Source organism: Chiloscyllium plagiosum, unplaced genomic scaffold, assembly GCF_037043375.1.
Source record: "Chiloscyllium plagiosum isolate Xiang-an unplaced genomic scaffold, Cpla_swu_hap1 HiC_scaffold_19, whole genome shotgun sequence".
NCBI classification, from domain to species: domain Eukaryota; kingdom Metazoa; phylum Chordata; class Chondrichthyes; order Orectolobiformes; family Hemiscylliidae; genus Chiloscyllium; species Chiloscyllium plagiosum.
In genome coordinates this window covers 18,217,583-18,231,578 of record NW_028270157.1, presented here as the reverse complement: position 1 = coordinate 18,231,578, position 13,996 = coordinate 18,217,583, and the positions used below count along the sequence as shown (strand labels likewise).

The 13,996-nt window shown below is 40.5% G+C and overlaps 1 protein-coding gene and 1 long non-coding RNA gene across 5 annotated transcripts in view; one reads left to right on the top strand and one right to left on the bottom strand.

The window, feature by feature from the left end:
• Positions 1-2,061: 2,061 nt before the first annotated feature.
• The window catches only part of LOC148146724 (uncharacterized), an 82,481-nt gene continuing 70,546 nt past the window's right edge, over positions 2,062-13,996 (top strand). The window contains exons 1-2 of the long non-coding RNA XR_015760384.1: positions 2,062-2,121; positions 7,535-7,670. This is a non-coding gene — a long non-coding RNA (uncharacterized LOC148146724). The remainder of the gene's footprint in view (positions 2,122-7,534; positions 7,671-13,996) is intronic.
• Positions 8,160-13,996, bottom strand: part of ric8b (RIC8 guanine nucleotide exchange factor B) — a 56,410-nt gene continuing 50,573 nt past the window's right edge. For all 4 annotated transcript variants that reach the window (XM_087997077.1, XM_087997076.1, XM_087997078.1 and 1 more), the window contains one exon: positions 8,160-12,291. In XM_087997077.1, the coding sequence (XP_087853203.1) occupies positions 12,171-12,291 (121 nt within the window). In that variant the 3' untranslated portion in view covers positions 8,160-12,170. The remainder of the gene's footprint in view (positions 12,292-13,996) is intronic.

Genomic DNA, 13,996 nt, shown 5'->3' with positions numbered 1-13,996 from the left:
ATCTTGCTTTTTGTACACCTTTGCAGCCGTAACTTTGTATTCCTCGCTCTGTTCAATCACTGAGACTTTGTACATTATGATCTACTGTACTGCATGCAAAACAAAACATTTCACTGTACTTAGGTACATGGCAATAATAAATCAAACATTCCTTCCTATAAATAAACAATGGGCTGTGTTTTTATGATACTTGCTGGGGAAAGGGAGGCAGGACAAGAACTGAGGGCTCCATTGACTCTCATTGTAACTCCCTCCTCATAGTGTCCAATCAAGTCTCGCTGGCCACCTATTGTACATCCAGTTGGCAGGAGGCCAATCTGAAGCCAGAAGGGGTGGTGTGTGGGCTGCCCAAATCCAGACAGGGATACAGTCACAGCTGTAAGTTTCAAGGTCTCATACTTTCTGAATGTCAATTTTTAATTGTGTTTGATGGCTTTAAAATTTCACAACAATTTGGATACTGCCGCCATCCCTGGCAGTGCCTGCTGTTTGGCTGCAGTCCTGTATTTTGTCCTTATACTGTTTCATCACAGCTTCTGTAAAACATTCCCAAACTTTATCAATTGTTATTTTGTAAAAATATATCAAATCCAATCCAACCTCATCAGATTGAGTACAATACTTGTAGCTCAGTTACTGATTTGTGATGAGTGCTTTATGCCTGTTTGCCGCCTGTTCTCCTGAACATTCTTCCTCTTCCAGGCTGCAATTCTAAATGATGGCATTCCAAGATGTAAAACTATTTTGGGAATCACAAAATCAGATGGTGCTTTTTTTTGGCGAAAGCCTCCCTGCAAGGTTTTTGTCCTACAGAAAGGATTTGAAAGAGTTACCTCCTTTTGAGAAGATTTGTAGCTCAGGTTGAGGTTCTGGATGTAAGTTTGCTCACTGAGCTGGAAGGTTCAATTTCAGACGTTTCATTACCATACTCGGTAACACCCTCAGTGAGCCTCTGGTGAAGCGCTGGTGTTATGTTTCGCTTTCTGTTAATGGTTTAGGTTTCCTTGGATCACTAACCCAACAAAACCTAAACACTTAAATAGAAAGCAGGACATAACACCAGCGCTTCACTGGAGGCTCACTGTTGACGTTACCAAGTATGATGACGAAACATCTGAAAATGAACCTTTGAGTTCAGCGAGCACACTTACATCCAGAGTGACCTCCTGATTGTCAGGGGAACATCGTTGGAGGTAGAGATCTGTTGTAACCACATTATTTCAAAAGTGATATGGAAGCACTGGAGAAGGGTGCAAGAGAAAGTTTAACATGAGTGATACCAGAAACGTGGAGTTAACACTCTTCAAGAAGAGGCTGAACAATTGGGTTGAATCCCAATTGAATCCCAATTGAAAATTTTGAAAGGAGATGACTAAGGGATGGCCTATAGAGACCTTCTAAAGTGTTAATATGTTTTGGTAGAGTAGACACAGGGAATATTTCAATTTAAAGAGCAATGAATAAAAAAAAATCAACTTTATAAGAGTCACCAAGACCTGAACAAGAAAATTCAGCAAAATGTAGCCAGAGAGTGGTGATACTATCTAATTCACCACCATAGGGAATAGTTGAAGTGAAAGGGGTAATGTATTTTAATGGGAGCGTAGGCAAGCATAGGTTAAAGATAGGAATAGAGATTATAGATGAGGAAATTGGGGGTGAAGCTTAAGCAACAGCATGAAGTGTTAGGGCTGAATGGCCTGCTTCTGTTCATATTTTGTATAATCTTATGCATCTTTCCTTCCTGGATGCAGATTGAATGCTTTGTGAGCATTGTGAATTCTGTGCAGCCTCATGTACCCTGCCTGCTCCTGAACTGGGTTCCTGTTGGTCCTTTTAAACACACACATTTGAAATAGTTAAATATCACACAACACCAGGTTATAGACCAACAGGTTTATTTGGAAGCACTAGCATTCAGAGCACTGTTCCTTCATCAGGTAACTAGCTAGTTGGTCTATAACCTAGTGTTGTGTAATTTTTAACTTTGTCCACCTCAGTCTAACACTACCACCTCTACATCATGGCTTCCTTTGAAACACCCAGACGAAGGGCAACCGGGCGACTTGATCAACAGTGTCCAGCTGTTAGTGATGTTTTTGGGATGGAAGGCTGACCAAGGTAGAGAGTTGTAAAGTTTTCACTGTTTGTGGAAAAGTCATGTGATATCAATGTCTTCCAAATACTTCAGTAAAGCTATCGAATCTTAATGTTTTCCTTATCAAATTTAATCATAGCCATTTACAAAAAGAATCATTCAGCCCTAAAGACCATAAAACTTAGGAACAGAAGTAGATCATTCACCCATTCAATAAGATCGTAGCTAATCTAATAATTCTCAACTCCACTCTCTTGCCTTTTCTGCATCTCCTTTGATTGTCTTGCTGATTAAAAATCTGTCCATTTCAACACTGAATATACTTAACAACTCAGTGTCTACTGGCTTCTTCAGTACATATTTCCAGAGTTTCACGACCCTCTGAGAGGGGAAAAATAATGCTTATTTCTGTCTTAAACGTGTGATCCTTTATTGAGATTATATCCTCTGGTCCTAGGTGGGAAACCTGGAAGGGTTCAGAAAAGGATTAGTGGGTTTGAGCTAAAGGGAGAGGCTGAATAGTTTGGAGCTGGTTTCCCTGGAGCGCCAGAGGCTGAGGAGAGATCTTCTAAAATCATGAGGGGCATGGATAGGATAAATAGACAAAGTCTTTTTCCTGGGGTAGGGGAGTCCAGAACTAGAGGGCCTAGGTTTAAGGTGAGAGGGGAAAGATATAAAACGAACCTAAGGAACAACTTTCTCACACAGAGGGTGGTGCATGTATGGAATGAGCTGCCAGAAATGGTGGAGGCTGGTACAATTACAACATTTCAAAAAGCATCTGGATGGGTTTATGAAAGGAAGGGTTTTGAGAGATATGGGCCAAATGTTTGCAAATGAGACTAGACTAATTTAGGATATCTGGTTGGCATGGACGAGTTGGATCGAAGGGTCTGTTTCCGTGCTGTACATCTCCATGGGACTCTATCCATCCTGAGAAGTCCCCGAAGAATCTTTATATTTCAATAAGACCACCTCGCATTTTCCTAAACTCAAATGAGTACAGGCCCAACATACTCAACCCTCCGTAAGACAGTCCCTCCGTGTCAGGGTTCAGCCCTAGGGACTCTTCTCTGGACTGCCAACACCAGTGTATCTTTCCTTAGATTATCATAGAACCCGGGCGGCACGGTGGTTAGCACTGCTGCCTCACAGTGCTAGAGACCCGGGTTCAATTCCCGCCTCAGGCGACTGACTGTGTGGAGTTTGCACGTTCTCCCCGTGTCTGTGTGGGTTTCCTCCGGGTGCTCCGTTTTCTTCCCACAGTCCAAAGATGTGCAGGTCAGGTGAATTGGCCATGCTAAATTGCCCGTAGTGTTAGGTAAGGGGTAAATGTAGGGGTATGGGTGGGTTGCGCTTTGGCGGGTCGGTGTGGACTTGTTGGGCCGAAGGGCCTGTTTCCACACTGTAATGTAATCTAACCCCTACAGTGTGGAAGTAGGCCATTCGGCCCATCAAGTCCACACTAACCCTCCAAAGAGCATCCCACCTTGCTACCCCATAACCCTGCATTCCCCAAGGCTAATCCACATATCCTGCACATCTCTGGACGGTATATTGGGAGCACAATATTCCCTGTAGTCTGACTAGAGCCATCAATAGTTTTAACAAAAATTCCCTACATTTTATATTCCATAGCCTTTGAAATAAAAGCCAACATTTTATTTGATTTCCCTGACATGAACTTTGTTGTTAGCTTTTTGTGATTAATAGTTAAGGTCTCCCAAATCCCTCTGTACGGCAGCTTTCCCCATTTAAATAATATTCAGCTCTTCTTTTCACTCTGCCAAAGTGCCAATTTCCTACATCATATTCCATTTTACGAGTTTTTTACCACTCCCTTAACCTATCTGTATCCCTCTGCAGACTCACCAGTTACTTTCCCACCTACTTGGCTTAACAACTCTCTGCTGAACAATCCAGATAGCCCCATTCCCCTACCCCACCCAGAAGCCCCTGCAGGCTCATTTCACAAGTTCCCCAAATAATTTCCTTTTGGAATCAATCATTGTCACTGTCCCCAGCTGCTTATGGACATTGAGCTCCAGCTCATTACCACTCACTAAAAGTTCTCCTCTGTTTGTTTTGCCCAAAACATTAAATCGCTGTACCAATTCCATGCACTCTCAGCGAAAAGCATGTTTTAACATCTCAAATCTTTATTTTTTGCATCTTGCAACCTCACTGTGTGCACTAGATGATATTTTGTGACTTTTTTTATTTTCGTGATTGGTGCTTTTTTTTATAACAATTTCCCAGATGATATTTATGTGGATTATTTTGCCCTGTGACTAGAAAGGGGGATACAGAACTGGCTCGAAGGTAGAAGATAGAGGGTGGTGGTGGAGAGTTGCTTTTCAGACTGGAGGCCTGTGACCAGTGGTGTGCCACAAGGTTCAAGCTGGGTCCACTGCTTTTTGTCATTTATATAAATGATTTGAATGTGAACATAGGAGGTATAGTTACTAAGTTTGCAGATGACACCAAAATTGGAGGTGTAGTAGACAGCGAAGAAGGTTACTTCAGAGTACAAAGGGATTTTGATCAGATGGACCAATGGGCTGAGGAGTGGCAGATGGAGTTTAATTTAGATAAATGCGAGGTGCTGCATTTTGGAAAGACAAATCAGAGCAGAACCTATCCACTTAATGGTAAGGCTCTGTGTTGCTAAACAAAGAGACCTTGGAGTGCAGGTTCATAGTTCCTTGAAAGTGGAGTTGCAGGTAGATAGGATAGTGAAGAAGGCATTTAGTGTGCTTTCCTTTATTGGTCAGAGCACTGAGTATAGGAGTTGGGAGCTCATGCTGTGGCTGTTCAGGACATTCGTTAGGCCAATTTTGGAATATTGTGTGCATTTATCCCTCCTATTGGAACGATGTTGTGAAGCTTGAAAAGGGTTCAGAAAAGATTTACAAGGATGTTGCCAGGGTTGGAGTATTTGAGCTATAGAGAGAGGCTGAACAGGCTGGAGCTGTTTTCCCTGGAACATCGGAGTTTGAGGGGTGACCTGATAGAGGTTTATAAAATCATGAGGGGCATGGATAGGGTAAATTGACAAGATCTTTTCCCTGGGGTGGGGGAGTCCAGAACTAAAGGGCACAGGTTTAGGGTGAGGGGGGAATAACTTAAAAAGAACCTAAGGGGCAACTTTTCCATGCAGAGGGTGGTGTGAGCATGGAATCAGCTGCCAGAGGAAGTGATGGAGGCCGAAACAATTACAACATTTAAAAAGCATCTGAATGGGTATATGAATAGGAAGGGTTGAGAGGGATATGGGCCAAGTGCTGGCAAACAGGACTAAATTGGGTTAGGATGTCTTGTCAGCATGGACAAGTTGGACTGAAGGGTCTGTTGCTGTGCTGTACATTTCTATGACTCTATTGTTCCGAATCAGCCTCCCATCTTTCTGCAGTATAAATTGTTGCAATTATTTGAAATTGAGCATTCTTACATGTCCTGATGAGTGCAAAACTCAAAAGCTTCATCAGCAGGTCTCATCTTACAGCAAATTTCCTATTTGATGTTGAAATGTGTTTTCCACATCCCAATAGCAGTTTAGAATGAGGTTTAGCTGAGAAAATGTTTTGAGCATCTAAAAACTGTGGACTGGGGTTCTCCTGGAGTGAAACCAATAAGCTCAGTTCCATTTTGAAAATAATTTATAGACTGTGGGAATTGCGGGCAAGGCTAGCATTTATGCCCTCGTGAAGTCCATTTGGTGTAGATACACCCACAGTGTTGTTTAGAAGTGACTTAGGGATTTTGATCCAGCAACAGTGAAAAAGCCAGTGATAAATTTTCAATTTGGGATGATTTGTGGCTTGAAAGGAAACTTGCAAGGGTTAGTGTTCTCATTGCCTGCTGCCCTTTATCCTCTTAGGTAGTAGAGGTCACAGGTTTCGAAGATGCAGTTGATCGAGTCTTGATGGGTTGCAGCAGTGCATCTCTCGGCAGTACACACACCTGGCACTTTGCAAAATTCTTTTTATGATTTTGTATGTGCCATGAGTGAGGAAGAAATTTGGCCCATTGCAGCATGGTTGTTTCTTTAAAAGAACAGTTCATTCCCATCTTGCATTCCAGATCTTTCTCCATATTCCTGCAAATTAATCCTCTATTACTCCATTACAATACAAAATTATGTTTCTAAACATCTACCCGTCTTCTTCTCTATTAATGGTTCCTGAAACTTTACATCCTAATTCCTGTCCTGTTAGCAGTTACCAGACTTGATAAGATCATCATAACTTGTCCTTGACTCTCAACAGCAACAAATGTAATCAAACTTCCTGAGGTGGTACAAGCATAATCAAACAAAATTTAATAAAGAATAAGTCAATATCATCAAGTGACCAAGAATTTTGCTGAACAATCAGTCCCCAAGGAGCATCTTAATGAGGAGAGCGGATTTCAGGAAAGGAATCTATGGATAAAGCAGCTGAAATGATGGCCACAAATAGAGGCACGATCAAAATTGGTGACGTTCAGGAAACTGGAATTGGATAATGGCAGGAGTTTGAGAGTTTTAGAGCTGGGAGAAAGTGAGGACTGCAAATGCTGGAGATCAGAGCTGAAAATGTGTTGCTGGAAAAGCGCAGCAGGTCAGGCAGCATCCAAGGAGCAGGAGAATCGATGTTTCGGGCATGAGCCCTTCTTCAGGAATGAGGAGAGTGTGCCAGCAGGCCTTCCTTGAAGAAGCTCTCTTCCTCCCTCTACACGGATTTTCTCTTAGCCTGCTTGGCACACTCTCCTCATTCCTGAAGAAGGGCTCATGCCCGAAACATCGGTTCTCCTGCTCCCTGGATGCTGCCTGACCTGCTGCGTTTTTCCAGCAACACATTTTCAGTTTTGGAGCTGGAGCTGGTTAGAGATGGATTAGAGCAAGATTTAAAAACAAGGATGAGAAATTTTCAAATAGCCTTTACCAACGGGAAAACAAACATAGGTGACTGAGCACTTATATTGGTTAAGGAGTTTTTTTAAAAAATCTGATAGTATGTTTGCTTCTTGTTTTAAAAGGGCTGACATAACTGCTGCAGTAAGATCATCATTCATAGATCATTCTGTAGTTTAGTATACCTTGATTCAGATTAGATTAGATTACATTACATTACAGCGTGGAAACAGGCCCTTCGGCCCAACAAGTCCACACTGACCCGCCGAAGCGCAACCCACCCATGCCCCTACATTTACCCCTTACCTAACACTATGGACAATTTAGCATGGCCAATTCACCTGACCTGCACATCTTTGGACTGTGGGAGGAAACCGGAGCACCCGGAGGAAACCCACGCAGACACAGGGAGAACGTGCAAACTCCACACAGTCGCCCGAGGCGGGAATTGAACCCGGGTCTCAGGTGCTGTGAGGCAGCAGTGCTAACCATTGTGCCACCGTGCCACCCATAAATTCATTTCTCTGTGAATTCACCCGCAGTGTGCTAGTGTTGCTGCTGGCCAACACAGAACTGATCAAGGACCCCGACTCCAGATAACCCTCGAATAAACAAGCAGCCACAGTGGACCAGACCAGCCGCTGGTTGCCACGGAACAGTGGCAGCAGAATTCTACAGGTAAGCATCTATAAAAGCCCAGAGGCACAACTGTGATGGATTGAAAAGCTTTCCTCATAGCAGCGCTGAACAGTCTCACAATGAGAGCAGCTCTGCAGAGAGCTGTTCCACATCAGAATCTTCTGAATTTGAGACAGAATGAAGACTTAAACATTACCATTTGGATTGCTAGCAAAAGCCAATTGCATTAGGCACAAAGATGTTTGAGAACCCTGTATTCATTTTAACTACATTTTGAAATTTGGTTTCCAGTAATTATTGCTCAAATCTTAGCTTGTCTCTCCTGCTCTATGTCCAAACAGATTCAGAATTTGTTGACTATCGACATGAAAGGTTTTCATGCTAAATTTTAATTTAAATGTGATTTTATTTCCTACCGGACCAAAGAGTCTGTTTCCGTGCTGTATTCTCTATGACTCGATAAAAACTATGGTTGATACCAAGGTTTAACATGAGACAAGTGTAAAGTTTGAAATGAACAAGCTGCAACAATTTGTGAAAAAAGTTTATTTATATAATTTTGCACAGTTCGTGAATCTACTTTAAAACTTAATAAAATTACTTTACAAATATTGCATCCTTTGATCACATTATGATAATCTGGATAAACAGTACTTGTGGAACCAGAAGATTAGCTCAGGTTTTAAATGAGAACTTTGCATTTATATTCACTATACAGAAGTACAATGTAGGTATAGAAATCAGAGGCAGAGGGTGAACAATTATATTTAAACCAACTAGCATGAGGGGGAGGAAATTGTTGGGTTTAAAATGAACAAATCCCCAGGCCCAGATAAGATATATCTGAGGCTCATTTGGAGGCAAGGGAAAAGATTACACTGCTCCGAGTTTTCAAATCCTCACTGGCAACACGATGGGTGCCAGTGGACTGGAGCTAATATGGTACTGTCATTCAAAAGGATGGCAGGATAAACCAGGAAACTACAGGCCAATAATAGACAAAATACTGCAGATGCTGGAGAAACTTAGTAAGTCTGGCAGCATTCATAGAGAGAGAGAGAGAGAGAAAAACAGTTAACGTTTCAAGTCTGGTATAACTCTTCAGAATTTGAAAGATGTTGAAATTTTTTTAATATATATTTTTGACAGACGTAGAAGCTGACTGCAAAACATAAAGGATAAAAGATAATGTGAATGATGGAGAAATGAAATGTGAAATGATTGTAAATTAATGTATGAAGAGGAAAAATGGGTCCTCTATACTAAAAGCAAATAAGAAGGCTGTGTGTAGGAGGGTAAGTGAACATAAGAAATTAATGAGAGATAATGTGGTCAGTTTCTGAAATTATTGAATTTAATGTGGAGACCTCAAGACTGTAAATTGCAGGTGACTACTGGCCAGTGAGTCTTAACAGCTGTGATTATAAAAGAAATTCATTCATAGGGTGAGGGCAACACTGGCTAGGCCAGCATTTATTGCGCATCCCTAATTGTTAAGACTCACCCACACTGCTGTGTGTCTGGAGTCACATGTAGGCCAGACCAGGCAAGGATGACAGATTTCCTTCCCTCAAGGACATTACTGATAAAGATGAGTTTGGAACCAGATGGAATTGAAAAATTCTGAGGGGCAGAATTAATCTCAAGGATTGATTAATGAAGGATTGTGAGCATGGGTTTGTTATGGGCAGATAATGTCTCACAAATTGGATTGTATTTTGAGATGCCTAAATGTACAGATCAGGGTAGTGCAGTTGATGTCGTCTACATTGCTTTGACGACATCTTGCATGACAGAAGAGTTAAGAAGCCACGAGTCCAAAAGCTTAAGGGCAATTGGGGTCCAAAATTGGCTTCATGCCGAGAAGTAGGGAGTAATGATTGCATGATATTTTTGTGACTGTGTCGAGTGGAGTACCACAGGGCTCAGTCCTGGGTCCCTTGCTATTTTGCAGTGCACACCGTTCATCTAGTCATGAATGTAGACGGGGCTGGATTGATTTCAGCTATGAAGAGAGACCAGACAGGCTAGGCCTGTATTCCTTACAGCAGAGAAGGTTGATAGGGGTCCTGATTGAGGTATATGGGCTTATAAGGGACATTGGTAGGGAGATAGAGGGGCCAGTAAGCAGGTTATGGTTTTATGGTAAGGAGTGGGGGGGCTATGACAGATCAGAGGAGAAGGAACTCTTCACCCAGAGGATTATGGGTATCTGGAGCTCTCTGCTTGAGTGGTTGAGACAGGAACCCTCGAGATGCTTAAATAGTATTTACATAAACACTTAACACCAGAACTTAAAGGCTACGGGCCAACTGCCAGAAAATGGGATTATATAGACACTTGATGATTGGAGGGATACAGTGGACCAAAGGGCCTTTCTCTGTGCTGTAAAATGCTATGACATTTAGCAATTCAGTTATGTAAAACAGAATAATGTTGATTTCTCTTGACGCATACACGAAGAAGAAATTTAAGTGTCTGTACATCAAATAAGACCATGATTTTCATTTTAAGGGATTCAATGCAATTATTACTATGGCAAATATAGGTGGCTGCCATTTAGCTCATCACACTGAGTCACAATCTAGCTAGATCTGAGACAGTGTGGGGCTCATCAATATTTTCATGATCAATATTGGTTTATATGATAGCATGCAAAGATACAAATTACTGAATAAAGTCTGACTTTCAAATCCCATTTCTAATCATCAAAAACAATAAAAGGATTGACATTTTCACAGATTCATGTTTTCTAACAATTCCCACTATAATCCAAGCTCAACTTTGGATAGTGATGGATATAAGTGCTTGTGATAAAAGTTGAATATGTGATACTTATTTGGCAGTCAGTTTCTGCTCATAGAAACACCTCGTTGAAAGAATTATCTAAAACCGATCGTGTCCGAAACACAACAGAAACTGCAATGGCTGCTATAGAATCATCATGCTCAGAGACCCAATGCTGATAAGATCACATGACTGGCCCCCTTATGTACCATATCAAGTCTGACCAGCAGAATATTGCAAAGAAAACTTCACACTCAGAGGCAATCTTTCATCCTATAGCCATGTCAAAGAAGCCATTTCTCTTCCTTTCAGTTACACATTGTTCTTTTTGCAGAATCACAAATGAAGAGATTTGTCTACCCATCTTTAAACATTAAAAACTAGGCTAATTTTGTTTTCTATAAAAAACAATTGCAACATTTATAATGAACCTAGCTCAAATCCATCTCCAATTAAAGCTCTTAAAAGGTAATGACAGCTTACCTAATATAACAACATACACTTATCATGAATACAGGCAATAAATGCTACTAGATGCACATTTGACAGAATATGGTCTATTTCTCAAGCCTACAAATTCAGACACGTTTAGTATTCAGTTTTTTTTAAAAAGCTTGCTGCTTGGTAGAACAGAACTTTAATATTGCTAAAAAGAGATACTTTACTGAAATTTTTGACTGCATACTCATGCAGTATAAATTATTGAGATTGTTTGAAATTTGGTATTCTTGCATATGTCTCTTTTTAGCAAAATCCAAACTTATTTATTTAAATTACATTCCTTTCTTACCAAAAGCAGCATTAAATCCAGATTGCATCAGTGTGGGGAAAGCCATAATCTTGGTCATAAGCAACTTTGTACTGGATTGCTCTATTGCTCTTCCTAGAAGTTTCTTCTAATTAATATTAAACCAGATCATACTACCTGCCACCAATTTTGAATCCTGTATTTATTTTCCATTTTTTTTTTCAAAAAGGGAACACAGCTAAGTGTTTTAAAGAATAGAGTATTTGCCTAATGCTCTCGCTTACATTCATCCTTCAATAACAGCACCAACAACAGATTAACTGGTCATTCATATTCATTGTTGGACCTTGCAGTGTACAAAATCGCTACTGTATTTACCTAAAAACAGCAGTGACTAAACTTAAGCAGTAATAAACTGGTTGTGACATGATCTGAAATACTCTGAAAGACAATGTATAAGTGCAAATCCTTAAACTTTGGCAGAGTTTTTTGGAAATAATTTCAATATGCTAAATAATTTTGATTTATAAAGTAAAAGCATGATTCTATAGATCTCACATAGAACTATTTCTGGAACGGCCACTTCACACACTCTCAAATCACCTGATTTGACACACTGATTATTGGTCTGCTCATTGTGCTTTCCAGCAGAGATTGATCCTGAACAGCATTTCTCCTTTTATTCCAACTCCAATACAGGTCAGGGAAATAACAGACTTCCTGGGTAGTGTGCTCATGCTGTCAGTTACGGAACTGGATAATATTAGAAAACTGAGCATTCTCTGGCTTTACAAATGATGGTATAAATATAGTGTGGAAGAAATAAAATAGAAAACCTCTTCTCTGCTGGTAAAGGCCGCCTTTCTGGACAGCTATCAGACACCATTACAGATACCCAATGCATTTAATGCATTTCATGCTGCAAACCATTTTTTTCTCCAACTGACAAATGTATACTGTGAAAATAGTAGGCTGAGTTTGGTAAAGGGATTTCAATTGCACTGCTAGATGTTTTCATCAGAATCTGAAGTGGAATTGTGATCACTGGTGTATTCATTTGCTGCTTCCTCCAATGGACCTATCGTACCATCTGGTTTAACCCTCATTGGTTTGATTATCTGCTCCCTGGGGGAAAGAAAAGATAATTTTCATGAATGGTTAGGTTCATACTTTACTGCTTACCAAAAGCTTTCAATAGTAAGTCAGAATATTTTCCAAACAAATCATTATGCCAGAATTGATTTAGTGGTTCTAAATGCAAAGTCAAATCCTAATAAACAGATTTAAAAACCACTATCTCAGTCGCTGGCCTCCTCCATGGTATTTGCTGTACATAACTTGTCACCCCAGCATCCGCAACACAACTTCTGTGCTCAACACTCTCTCAGAATAGATTTAACTTGAGTAAATCAAATGATCTTGTCTTCCAAAATGCATCCTGTGTGAATTCTAGTGATCTTTGAGTATTTTCCAGTGGATTCAGACTGGCAAGCCCATCTCATATCGTCATTGTTTAGGAGAGTTTAATTATAAAATTGTCAGTCAGTTTAATCTCTTCAAAGGGAACTTTTTGTACTTCTTCACAGATAATCCAATTATATCTATCCTGTGTTCTGCCTGCCTTAAAGATGATTTTCTAATCAAAAGCATAAGCTGCAGTATGCACAAATATAACACAAAATGTCTAATAACGTGCATTAAAAGTTTTAGAAGTTTATGGTTTAAAACTTTAAAATTTCAGAGTTCACACACATCTCTCAATTTAAGTATTTTCCACATTGCTTTATGTCATATGAGCATCACTGACAAGGCCAGAATTTATTATCCATTTCAAACGCCCTTTGAGGTAGTGAGCTGCCTTCTTGAATTCCTTTAGATCATTGGGTGTAGGTACAGCCGTAGTTCTCACAGGGAGTTCCAGGATTTTGACTTAGCAGCAGTGAAGGAATGATGACGTATTTCCAAGTCAGGAACGTGTATAGCTAAAAGGAGAGTTTACAAGTGGTGGCGTTCCCAGGTGTATGCTGTCCTCATCTTTCTAAATGATAAATTTCATGTAGTTGGAGGATGCTGTTGAATTGTGAGTTGCTGCAGTGTATTCTGTATATTGCTACACAGTGCTGTTTGTGTGCATTTGTGATGGAGGAACTGAATGGTGAAGGTGATAGATGAGGTGCTGATCAAGTGTCTATGATCAACAGGTCATTATATGTTCAACATACTCCAGACTTGCAAGCAAAGTTCACACTCATTCCACCTAACCTTATAGCACACCGATCACACATTAGCAGGAAAGATATTGGAAATCCACGACCTGTTCCTTACTTCCCATTTACAAATATACAAGTTAGAAGGTGTAGATTTACACCTCATGGCTGATCAGATTACTCCATATTCCTACCAATCTAAAAACCTTCCAGGCCCTTTCTTATCAAGAATCTACCTACCGCTTTCTTAAAAGCATCCAAAGACACTGCTTTCACTAGAACTCTCCTCAAAAGGCAAAGGTCTACTTTCACTGCCCTTTGAAGAAGAGAGTTTCAAAGACTCATGACCACTGGGAGAAAAAAAATTATTTCTGTTTAAATAGTCACCTCTTATTTTTAAAGAGCAATGCCTTCCTTTGATATCTTCCCACAAGAGGAACAATTCTTTCCAGATATACCATGGCCAAGACTCCTCGGGTTTCAATTAAGTCACCTCTTACTCTTCTAAATATGGGGAGGCAATGGCCCAGTGGCATTATCGCTCGACTATTAATCCAGAGACTCTGGTAATAATCTGGGAACCAGAATCTGAATCCCACCACTGCAGATGGCGGAGTTTGGAT